Here is a 13248-nt window from a genome sequence, read left to right as displayed (position 1 = left end):
CAAATCTATGCTGGGTGGTGGTTTTTTTGTTATGTTTTTTGTTACTTCATTTCATCGAAGGCTTGTTTATATTTTTATTCTTTGGGATTTAATGGCTTGCTGTTAGAATATAAAATTAATTCAAGGTACAATGTGAAAACAGGTATGGCTTAAAATGGTAAAAGCTGGAAAATTAAGACTGAATAATCCACTTACTTCAATAATTGGTATGCTCTAAACGTGTGAGAGAGGAGAAAATAGAATGGGTCAAGGATTTAGGTATAATTATAAATCTATGCTACTTTACAATATGTACTGTAGATCCAGTGAAGTGGAGTTAAGAATGATGGATCTTCCTCACTTTCATCAATTTTAAGCCAAGCTCTTATTACTTATATGGTATCATGTGTTTTAATAATGAGTTTGTGCAGTACATTACGTAATCTTATTTGATTTATTGTCACTGTGAAACATTTTTAAAACTTGATTTTGTATTTTTATACTTCTAAATGGCAGCTAAGTTGACTTCTTCCAATCAATCACTTGTTAAATTATTTTTTAATTAAAAACTTGTTGTTAAAATGAATAAATGTTAAATATTACACCTACAAAAATGTTAACGGTGCAAGATGCACTCTGATGAGCAAACCAGACTCTTAATGTTGGTTGACCATAGGCTGAGACCTTTTATGCCAAATGTAAGTCCACTTTTCTACATTTTTCTAGTGCACTTGTAAGCCACTGAAAGGGGGTGAGGAGAGGTTTGGAAACATTGACAAGTTCTGTCATGTTCTCTTGCAGTATTTTGTTGAAATTTTAAATCACTCAGATGTTTACAGAAATGAAGCCTTTAGAATCTTGATCTGTTGCTAATTATGATGTATTTGCATCCAACCATCACTGATTAATATTTTATATTGTAAGGTGTGGATCCAGAGTTGTATGAGTTGACAACTTCAAAACTGGAAACCTCCAGTACAAGCAGCAAAGTGACCGATGCATTCGCAAGGCTCATGTCCACAGTAGAGAAGGCAAGCACATCTACAAGGTAAATCATGGTGACCAGTTAAGAATTTTAAAAAATAAGAATTGGTCAGTGGCTGAGAAATGAAAGGCTGTGCCTTTAGATTCCAAGTCCTTGAATGAAACACATTTTATGTTAGTAAATACATTAATGAAAACCAATCTACGTCACAAAATCATCATCAAAATAGGGGGAAATCTGTGATGATTTAGTAAAATCAGGAGACAATTAAAATGAGCTAGTGTGTGCATTTTAATTTTCTCTATCAGAATTTAATTATTTGTAAAGATACCAAGCATGACTGGACCAGAAAAGGAGAATCTCTTAGGAAAATCATTGGCTGCTAAAAATGAGAGGATAAAGTGAGTCCTGACAAACTTAACTGTAGTGCTTACCAGTTAGGTTTCACGTTGATTGAGAGGAGTCAGCTCTAACAGGTCTTTGTGGGAGAAGCTCATTTTTCTTGTGCTTACTCTACCTAATCCACAATATGGAGAGTTGTACTTGCTTTCAAGCAAGAGAAGTGGGTGCAAGGGGACAAACTGCACATTTAAAAACCAGCTTTATTTGTGGATCACTCCACAGCAACTGCCAAAAGCAGTGTATTTAGGAATAAGCATATACCTCATGTACACTGCTTTTTCTTTATGTACAACCCAAATCAGAACCTTTTGGTTACATATATATCCCTGAAGGCTTGTGTATCACATTAGAGCAGAACAAGCACTCCTTATTCATAAGAACTAGTTCACATTTTCATGCCTTATTCAATGATTGTGTATCTTAGCTCTGTCCAGAGAGATCCCATTGCTATCTAAAATTCAAATGTGTAAATTCATGAATTTGCTAGAATGACTTGAAACAATATTTTCTTTCAGAGTGGCCCTTTAAAATCTTCCAGTTGCTGAGACTTCAGTAACTCAGAAATAGGTCAGGGGTTTGTTACAGGAGTGGGTGGCTGAGATTCTGTGGCCTGCATTGTGCAGGAGGTCAGACTAGATGATCATAACGATCCCTTCTGACTTAAAGTCTATGAGTAGGCATGTATGCCTTATGTATTTATAAAATATCTGTTAAACCAGAGGTTCTCAAACCATGGGGTGGCCCTCCCAAGGGAGGCACAAGAGTGGTCAAGGAACACATGAGCTGTGTCCTTTTTTTCTTTTTCTTTTTAAAGAGCTCTGGTTGTCAGCCCCGCATGACTGGGGCTTGTGCAGAAGGGCCGTGCACATTCAAGGGCAGGAATAAAGGGGACAGCTTATGCCCCATCACCCCAGCTCGGGATCTCCTCACTGCCTCAATCCCCTCACTGGGAGGAGGCTTGGACTCCCCCCTCTCCCCAGTCCCTCTCTGGGAGGCAGCCTAGGCTTGGCCTCTCCTCCCCTCCCACCCCAATCCCTCACCAAGAGTGGCAGCCTGGGCTCCAGCTGTCAGCCCCAGGCTGGCAGCAGCAGTGCAGAAGTAAGGGTGGCAATGGGGTGCTAAGTCTGCTGTGAAAAGTGATGGCCACCTTACTACTTACTGCTGCTGCTCTGCTCTGCCTTCAGAGCTGGGTGGTAGTGGTCTATTATTTGGGGAGGAAGCATAAACGACCACAGACACAAAGGAGGGGCCAATTAGGTAAACTTGAGAAGCACTATATTAAGCATATTAAGTTTAAAAGGGTAGTAACACATACTAACTAAGCAATGTTCTGAATAACTTTTTCTAATTTATATTTTTTGCAAAAACCCTTTTATTCTGTGCCTCCACTTAATGACATTTATTGTAGAATTATGCTGTGATATGAATGGTATTACAGTTTAAAAAACCCTAGTCTAAACACAATAATCAAAGTATTAAACACCAAACATTAGATGTTGAAAGCACTCTCTACAGAGTTTCTGAGTCTGGAACATATATTTACTGTTTCTCCACAGTGTGAAAATACCAGAAGCTGATGTTTTAAAAAGAACTTACAGCAGTGGTGGGCAACCTGCGGCAGTTTGTTTACATTGCACGGCTGCCTGCAGCTCCCAGTGACTGCAGTTCACCATTCCCAACCATTGGGAGCTGCGGGAAGCAGTGCAGGCCACACGGATGTGCTGGCCACTGCTTCCCACAGCTTCCATTAGCCAGGAATGGCGAACCATGGCCACTGGGAGCTGCAGGCGGCCTTGCAACTGTAAACAAATTGTCTCACAGCCTGTCAGTGGATTACCCTGATGTTCCGCAGGTTGCCCACCACCAACGTACCGTTGTGAAATTTCAACTGCAAACCATTAGGGGGAGCCCTAAACCTCAGAGTTGTTTTGGTTTGATTTCAGCTTCACTGTTTGACAGTACTGTATATAGCAGGGCTGAAAATCTAGCATCTTCTTGGAAATACAGTGACTTTTTTGAAAGTTTACCTCAAAATGGTCTGAAAGCACTGAATAGGAAAGTAAAATTTTAGTCTTCCCATGTAAGAGAACAATGCTTACTTCCTAATAGCTGTAGAATGGTTTTCCAGATATTTTAATAAAAGCAGCTGAAAACTCGCAGAAAAGCTTGCAAACTCCAAGGTGCATGTAGTGCTCGGAAATGTCTCTGTTTACTCTAGTAAGTGTCTCTATAGATTTACACTTGTTTATCTGGCAGGCTTTTCAAAATATCAGTTCAGTTTTTACGAAGTAGTAGAAAGTCTTATTCAAACGATGTCTGTCAGCATACTACATTGTTACATTTGATTGTGGGCTTTTTGGTTCAGCATCCAAAATATGGTAAGAACTTTGCAAGCAAGCAGGTTACCCCAAGTAGTAGCCTCCTGGTGTTTAAGCATAGATAGAGACTAACAAGGGACATCAGAGTGCCAAAAAATGGAGTAACATGGCCATGCAGTAGTTTTTAATAATACCCACATTGCTTTAGCATTATTTTTTTAGATTGTTTCAAGTTTTTGAAGGGAAGGGGCTTGATGATGTGGTAAAAGCAAGGAAACAAAGGTGGTGGAAGTAATTTTGGAGGCAAGAAGGTCAAGACAAGGACATGGTAGGATGTACATGAAGAGGATGAGGATAAGGACGAGGAAAAGTAGAGGTATATGAAGAGGCATAGGCAGAGGGGAATGAGGTAGGCCAGCTACAAGTAAGGGGTTGTGATGGAAATGGAAGTTACTATCAAATCCAAATATTGATTATGGTGACACAAGGAGGCTATAATTTCTGTCTGATGTTTGAGGGCTTTTATGGCCTGCCACAGAAGCTGCACATGCTGATCCAATCAACATACACCTCTACCTCGATATAACGCTGTCCTCGGGAGCCAAAAAATCTTGCTGTGTTATAGGTGAAAACGCTTTATATTGAGCTTACTTTGATCCACCAGTGTGTGCAGTTCCGCCCCCCCCCCCCCCCCCCGGAGCACTGCTTTATATCCGATTTCATGTTATATTGGGTCACGTTATATTGAGGTAGAAGTATATGTTGCGAGTAATTTAGGACTGCTGGAGTTTGATGCTCCAGATTAGTGTATGTGGGTTGGCAGGCCTTCCCTTTATCCTGTTCCGTGGCTCCTGGAGCTGGTGGCTATGAGAGGAAGCTTGGGGGGGGGGGGCAGAGGAGAAAGGCACCTTAGAGCTTGTGGGGGAAAAGAAAGGGACCTTAGAGTGCAGTTAATCCTGGGTGCATGGGTGAGGGCTAGTTTGGAGCAGCTGGGATCTGAAGTTTCCAATCTTAATTTTATTTTGCAACCAAAATTCAACTATTAAATCTGACTTTAATAATTAGCAGTGATCAGCTGCTAGTGGTTTGTTTTTTTTAATTAATCCCATCCCCTCTGAAAAAGAGACATTCTGAATATCCTTCATTTCTCCTGAAATTTGTTTGAACCCAAGATCTGTGGGGGAACAAGTGAGATGGGTAAACAGAAGGTTTAGGAACCTGTTGTAGAAATGTCAAGTGACTTCCTCAAGCCACAAGGCACCCTCATTTGTGTGAAGTAACACTATTTTCATCCACAGCCTGGTTGCTCACAATTATACAGTTACTTCCTCAAAAGGGAGGTGGAGGGGGATTGACAAAATAGTTCCTTACGTATTGGCATATTAAACTTGAAGATAGATTCTCCGTTTTAGCTTGTTTATGATCCTGTAAAGCATACTGCTGAGACTCTGCAATCGTGCAGAACACCATAGAATTGTCAGAGTCAAAAGTTTTATCTACTGACTTGATGAAAGAAAATGGAGGGTGGAGATCTTGCCAAGAAATGGCTGAAAATCTCATTCAGGCTTAAAATATTTACTGATGGTCGCTGCTGAATGCTGCAGACTAGCTTTTTAAAATTAGGGTGTGCCATATATCAGCCCATTGTTGCAGTTGGTGCTGGTATTGTGATAGTATCCACAATGCTTATTCTAAACACACAAGACAGTCAGTGTCTTGGACAATATCAAAGTCAATAAATACTAAAGGTTGGGAAAAGGGGATGAAACATACAAGCAGAGAGGTCAGGTTGTAGACTGGAATATGTACTGGTAGGTCCATATTTCTTCGGCGGCAATGGGAGTGGTTAAACCACTCCCCAATTGCCTTCCTCCCTAGCAGTTATTAGCAGACAAATTTCTTGTTGGCCCTTGCATTTTTAACAATGAAGGGATAGTGGCCTAGCATATCTGCTTGTGGAAGGTTGTTTGTTCCTTAGGAGGTGCCTTGGAAGAGATTGTTGTGAGAGAAACATAATGCGGCATAGACGTTCTGCAGATGGCATCTAAAGAAATTCTATCCAGAAGTCAGCCTGCCTTCAGCCATGTCAGGTTTCAGAGATGATCAGAAATCTTGAGAAGTGCAACCACCATCAAAGATCCATTCACTTATGTCAATCTTATGATTCAAACTGAAAGGTGTGCATTTTTCCCATAAGGAGAACTGAAGAATGCAGGTACAGAAACACTTCTCCTATTCCCAGGAACACTACCATTTAATGACCAGAATAAAGTCCAGACCAATGAGAGAGAGAGGTGAAATATAGTCAGAGATATATATGGTGCTTTAAAAGGGACAGTTGCACAACACTGAAAAAACGAGGAGTCCTTATAGCACTTTAGACTAACACATTTATTTGGGCATAAGCTTTTGTGAGCTAAAACCCACTTCATCAGATGCATGGAGTGAAAAATACAATAAGCAAGAATGGGTGAATATCAAGAGAGGGAAAATTACTTTTGTAGTGCTAACAAGGTCAATGCAATCAAGGTGGACATAGGCCATTTCCAACAATTGATAAGGTGTGAGTATCAGCGGAGGGAAAATTACTTTTACACCCCTTCTTGTCAACTGTTTGAGAATAGGCCACTTCCACCTTAATTGAATTGGCCTCGTTAGCACTGTCCCCCCCCCCCCGTCCTGCTTGGTAAGGCAACTCCCATCTTTTCATGTGGGGTGTGTGTGTGTTTACTGTATTTTTCACTCCATGCATCTGATGAAATGGATTTTAGCCCATGAAAGCTTGTGCCCAAATAAATGTGTTAGTCTCTAAGGTGCCACAAGGACTCCTCGTTGTTTTTGCTGATACAGACTAACACAGCTGCCACTCTTAAACCTGTCACAAAGCTAAAAACAATTATAAACCAAATCAGTTGGAGAAAGAATTTAATCAGGAAAATGTGACTGATCATTCGGAATTGTTTAGGAACACTTTTACTAGATGCCTCAAAAGCACCTTCTTTCCAATTGAGGAAGAAGGTTGTCTTAGTTTAAAAAAAAACAAACCTCTCTCATTTAGAAGGGAAATGAAGGCACTATAAAAAATTAAAATTAACACATACAAGAAAGGGAAAACTGATAGTAAGGAATATAAATCAGAAGCTAGGAATTGTAGGAAATTGAGGGAAGCAAAGGGACACGAGAAATCTATGGCCAACAGAGTTAAGGACAAGAAGAAGGAATTTATAGGACGTATACTAGAAACAAAAAGAATTCAAACAATGGTATTGATTCGTTAGAAAATGGAAATGGTAGACTTATCAATAATAATGCAGAAATGGCAAGTGTTAAATATTTTTGGGAAAAATAGATGTCACGTTAAATGGGAACACTCTTTTCATTCCACTGGTATCTCAAGTGATATAAAACAACTTCTACTAAAGTTAGATGTGTTTTAAATCAGTGGATCTGAGTAACTTGCATCTAAGAATTTTCAGACAGCTGGCAGAGAAGTTCACTGGACCATTAATGTTGGTTTTCAGTAAGTCTTAGAACACTGAGGAAGCTCCAAAAACTAGAAGAGAGCTAATTTTGTGCCAATATTTTAAAAAGTGTAAATAGGATAACCTGGGTAACTATAGACCTGTCATTCTGATGTCAATGCTGGACAAGATAATGGAGTGGCTGATGAAGAATTAAAGGAGGATAATATAATTATACCAGTCAACATGGGTTTAGGAAAAATAGATCATGTCTAACTAGATACCTTTTTTGATGAGATTACAAGTTTGGTTGATAAAGGTAATAGTACTGATGTAATATATTTAGACTTTGTAAGGCATTTGCTTTGGTACTACATGACATCGTGATTAAAAAAGAAAGATATAAAATTAATATGGCACTAGATTAAATGGATTAGAGTCTGGCTAATTGCTAGGTCCCAAAATATGATTGTAAATGGGGAATCATTATCAAGTGGGTGGTGTTTCTAGTGGGATCCCTGAAGGGAATGACCTGGAAGAAAACATAAAATCATCATTGATTAAAGTTTGCAGATGATCTAAAAATTGGGGGAGTGATAAATAATGGAGGATAGATCACTGATTCAGGGTGATCTGGTAAGCTGGACTCAAGCAAACAGTATGCATTCTAATGACTAAATGTAAATGTAATACATCTAGGACCAAAGAATGTAGGCCGTACTTACACAATGGGGTACTCTATCCTGGGAAGCAGTGACTCTGACAAAGATTTGGGGATAGTGGTGGATAATAAACTGAACATGCACTTGCAATGTGGCTAAAGGGGCTAATGGATGCATAATGAGGGGAATCTCTATTCGGCACTGGTGTGACCACTACTGGAAATAGTGTGTCCAGTTTTGGTGTCAACAGCTCAAGAAGGATGTTTATAAATTGGTGAGGGTTCCGAGAAGAACCATGAAATTTATTAAAGGATTAGGAAACATGCCTTGCATGATAGACTCAAAGTCAAAGAGAAGGTTAAGGAGTGATCTGATTAGTCTTTAAGTACCTACACGGGGAGCAAATATTTAATAATGGGCTCATCAGTCTAGCAGAGAAAGGTATGATGCTTGGAAGTTGAAGCTAGACAAATTAAGACTGAAAATAAAGCGTACATTATAACAGTGAGAATAATTAACCATTGGAGCAACTTAACAAAACTGAGGGTGGATTCTCCATCACTGACAGTATCTTAAATCAAGATTGGATGTTTTTTCTAAAAGATAAGCTCTTGGAATTATTTTTGGGAGGTTCTGTTGCCTGTGTTATACAAGAAGTCAGACTACATGATCACAGTGGTCCTTTCTGGCTTTGGAATTTATTAAAGTTGACAAACCATTATTGTGAGATTCAGCATCAGTAGAAAAGTTACTGGCTAGGATTAATGCCACTGTCTTGGCTTTTTGTATGACTTCCATCAAAGCTGGCCTCATCAACCCTACAACTCTTAGGCAATTTAACATGTCTTAAGAGTGATAAAAACAGTTGGCATTATTACTACTTCAGATATTCAAGTTTAGAAGTCATGGAGTATAAAACCCTGCAGGGCAGTTCTAGTGGTTTTATCTGCCTGCGGTGCTCGTTGCATTCACAAACCAAGGCCATACAAAACTTAGCACCATCGAAACTCAAACAATGGTGATGGTGGTGGTTGTAGCCAGAACTGTAACCTGGACTGGGTTAAAGCAGTTTTGTTGTAGAGCTCTATTGGTTATCTGAGAGGACAGGCTAAGTTTCAGAGCACACTAAGGCTGTGTCTACACTACAGTCCTTACAGCAGCACAGCACAGGTGTGCTGCTGTGAGGTCTCCTGTATAGGTGCTCTGTGCCAGCAAGATAGAGCTTTCCTGACGGCATAATTACACCACCCTCAACGAGTGGCAGTAGCTGTGTCAGTGTGAGAGTGTCTCCCATTGACATATGACTTTCCATACTGGCACTTCTGTGGGTTAAACTTACGCCAGTCAAAGGGGTGGTTCTTTCACACCCCTGACCGACAAAAGTGCTAGTATAGACAAAGCCTAAGTATGTAAATGCTTGCAAACTGGGAGGAAAGCAGATTGTTGCATTCATGTAAATGTGTGCACTTCATATTCTGTGGCATTTTGGGGGCGAGGTTGCAGGCACTAGGCATTAAAGCTCTAGGTAGTGGCAATGTCCTTTTTGCCTAGCATAGTTTGTACTTGTCAGAGACTGAGCATCACCAGTAGATGCATCACCGATCATATTTCTATATGACATTTCTTATATAGTAGAACCTGTTGAGCAGAGAATGAAGCGGATAAATAGCAAGAAGTTTGGGAACTCTGTGTATGCCAGACCAGCATCAATAACAGGTTCTGTAATTGTGATCTTTGAATCAACCCTCTCCCCGCTTACTTCCTCTTTCAAACTGTCCCTTGTTGGATACAACTGCCAATCTGCTATCACCACTGTAGGACAGGAGTTTGCACCTTGAGTGGGCTGTGGTAATTCATCACTAGATGGTGGTCTAGCAGTCTATTGTATTTGCCAAATACTGATAATATACTGGTTGATGAGCACATTTCAACAGCTCACAGATAAGGTGCCTTCCAAGGCCAAGTAGAGCCCTGAGTGAAAAATAGGAAAGGAAGGAAGCACATATTGGTTTTTCTGCTCCTTCCTTCACTAAATCTAGTGCACAGCTTTGTTTATCCTCCAGAATTTGGTAATCTGCCTACTCAGTGGCTCATGAAATTCCACTGCAGCAGAGAACAGAAACTCTCACTATTCTAGTGAAGGAATCGCAAGGTTAGCATCCAGGCTGCCTCACGTAGAGATCTGAAATCAAATGTTGCTTTCAGGTGGCAAACCAAAATGACAGCTCACTGTCAACACAGTGGCTGGGTATGTTGAGGATGAGTATGTTGAATCCAGAGTCTTGGGCGCCTCTCCTGTTTAAGAAGCCCTGGGGAAACTGCAGAGGCAACACACTAAAACCCTTGCTTTCTCCCGACCTTCTGAAGGAGTGGTACTGACAGGTGCTGAACAGAGCCCAATCTAGCCCAGCTCATTGGAAGAAGTAATGCTGTAGATATGGGCTCTAAAATTGAGCCTGGGAAAGAACAAACGAGTTTATAAGGAAATCTCTAATATTTTCTAGTTAATCTATCTGATTTCAGGCCTTTGCCTTTCTGTTCTGTCCTCGAAGTTTGAAAGTAAAGCAGGGGTGGCCAACCTGAGCCTGAGAAGGAGCCAGAATTTACCAGTGTACATTGCCAAAGAGCCACAATAATACATCAGCAGCCCCTCATCAGTTCCCCCCTCCCCCTCCCACTCCCAGCGCCTTCCACCCACCGGCAGCCCCACCAATCAGCGCCTCCCCCTCCCTCCCAGTATCTCCAGATCAGCTGTTTCATGCTGTGCAGGAGGCTTGGGGTGTGGGGGGAGGAGCAAGGGCACTTCAGGCTCAGGGGGCAGGAAGGGGTGGAGTGCGGGAAGGGCCTGTGGCAGAACCAGGGGTTGAGCAGTGAGCACCCCTGGCACATTGGAAAGTTGGTGCCTGTAGCTCCAGCCCCGGAGTCAGTGCCTATACAAGGAGCCGCATGTGGCCCTGGAGCCACAGGTAGACCACCCCTGAAGTAGAGCTTGCTTGTAGTAGACGTGCTAAATATTCACTGAGAAAGCAGTTCCAGTGTCTTGACAGGGGACATCTCCTACAGTGCTCCATAGTAACATTCAGTTCTTCTATCAGTGGTCAGTGTTCCATAAGATAAAATATGGTTCTGTAAGGGATGTTTTGTAACAATTAGGGTCAAGGTCTCCTTCTATTTGAAGAGTAAATTAGGTGTTTGAAGGAAAACTCTCACAGGGTTATGCCAAATGCCCAGTGACAAAGGAGTGAAGGGACATGGGGCATGATGCCTGTATTCATTTGCATTTAATAACTCTTGTGAACAATGCAGCAGGAAAAGAGTTGAGAACATAATACGAAACGTAAAGGTGATTGCTTAAATTATATTCAACAGTAGAAGCATCTTAATAGTACCTGCCCTCCTACAGAAAAAAAAAGGACTTGGTAAAATATTATGGGTGCAGCCACTAATTATGTAGCTGGATTGCATCTAGCAGGCCTCCAGGCCTCCTTTCAGATGTTCCTCTTTTGGATTAAAAGATTTCTCTGTATGTTAGTGATAGTACTCCTGCTAGCTTACCCGAAGGCTAAAGTTACAATTATTCCTCACATAAAGTGAACAATCCCATGGTGGTACATCGGAACTTGCAAAAATTTAACGTCTGAGTAGGAAACCAATTTCCTTCACTGCAATAACGTTTGAAACTCTGTGCCAAACTTCCATGTGAGGTAATGTTGCAATTAAGCAGGATATCATTTGTATCGCTTTACAGAAGTGGTCTTACCTCAATCAGTGGCTCTTTCTCCAGGAATGTCAAGTAATGGATTAATGCACTCTTTCTCTTCTTAACAGGAAGCCTAAAAAGGAAGAACATCTTAGTGAAGAGGCTGCCAAGGTGATTTCTAGCCTTCCTGACTTAACTTTCATGCATGCCAAGGTGTTGATGTTCCCAGCCACATTAACACCTTCAACACGCTGCCAAGAAAAGGTAGACTAAGTGATGTGAATTGGACACTTTCTATTGATTTTCCCCCCCCCCCTTCTGGGTCATAAAAAGCAATCTTGCTTTAATTAAAAACTTCAAGTTCAGATGATTTGTTGGTAAGCAGCAGTAGAAAGGTATACATAGTAATGTATATTTATTTACATACTGGAATCTAAATTTATATTAGAAAAAAGTGTAAATAATTGGGGGTGAATCTTTTTGAAGATTTATTCTTTTTGTTGTGGGCTGGGATGTATACATTTCTGTCTTTGTGAAATACACTGGTGTCCTTACAAAACTTTTACAAAATTTAAAAAAAAAATTCCAATCTTCACTCTCTGTGAAATCCCCTTTCAGTGTTTTCAGATTGTATCAAGTGTCTTAATTTCTTTTCTGCATATATTAAAATATTTCATTTTAACTGAAAAAGGCTAAAAGGTCACATGGGTTTTTGCTTGGGTTTGGGGTTTTTTTGGTGGGGTTTTTTTCAGCTGTTTCTTTAAAACAGGCAGTTCCTTCTGTTTGATCAACCTCAATTTTTTTGTGTTTTTCTCTCTTCAAACTTTAACAATATGGCTAAAACACTAGCCTTTTGAAAGGTATATTGTCAGTACCTTTCTGTGTTAAGTTCTGGATCACTGTCTAAACGCTGTCTACATTTAATCAATTTGATTTGGAAAAGAAGGACCAAAACTATGAATGTCTTACAATGAGATTTATCTGTTACAGTTTTTGTTCTGTTGTACCACTATTCCTATGTTTGATTTTGCACAGTGTAAAATGACATAATCATAGATTGCTATGGTTTAGGCTGTATATACAGTAAAAACTATGGGTTGTAAATGTTTGGGGAAATTCCTATGGAAAAATAAAGCTATGTAGAAGAACCTCTAACAAGGTTAATGTGCATGCCTAAAGTCTTTTGAAATTTAAGTGTGTAAATTTCCTTTTAGCTTACACAAAATAAAATAATTTAAAAGATGTGTATAGTCTGATATCTTTTTACGCGGAGTTTGTCACATATGCTTACTCGTTTTTTATAATGCTAAGGGACAATTTGATACGCTGTACTAGGAGAGCATACAATAAAACCTCCCTTTGGCTTTGGGGCTGCACCAGACCCACAACACACTTTCTTGGGACCTACACAAGGAAAGGCGAAACATGGTTTAATTGTGTCCAGATTAGTCAGTTTTTCTCTCCTGACACAAACTTGCTCTCTGTTAGGGCACTGTGGCATGAAACAAGTTAGTGAGTCTGATTACAACATGACCTCTTCACAGTATATTGGCAGGGGAAGCCAACTATAGCAGCCAACTTCTGAATAATAATTAAAAATGCTAGTGTCATATTTCCTTAATTTCTCTGACATGTAAACATTGAATGTCATTGTCCTGTTTATAGCTCTTTCAAGAATAATATCTTTGGTGGAGGGGTGAGAGGAGGGAGGTTGTCTGTTCCAGCCCCCACCGATTTCAAT

General features: G+C 40.3%; 1 protein-coding gene across 1 annotated transcript in view; it reads left to right on the top strand.

Moving 5' to 3' along the window:
* Positions 1 to 12749, top strand: part of AFTPH (aftiphilin) — a 64971-nt gene extending 52222 nt beyond the window's left edge. The window contains 2 exon segments of the mRNA XM_030557906.1: positions 904 to 1027; positions 11636 to 12749. Of these exon segments, the coding sequence (XP_030413766.1) occupies positions 904 to 1027; positions 11636 to 11780 (269 nt within the window). The 3' untranslated portion in view covers positions 11781 to 12749.
* Positions 12750 to 13248: the final 499 nt, after the last annotated feature.

This window comes from Gopherus evgoodei, chromosome 3, assembly GCF_007399415.2.
Source record: "Gopherus evgoodei ecotype Sinaloan lineage chromosome 3, rGopEvg1_v1.p, whole genome shotgun sequence".
Taxonomy (NCBI): Eukaryota; Metazoa; Chordata; order Testudines; family Testudinidae; genus Gopherus; species Gopherus evgoodei.
The sequence above is the reverse complement of the archived record's forward strand: the minus strand, read 5'-3'. Positions and strand labels throughout refer to the sequence as shown.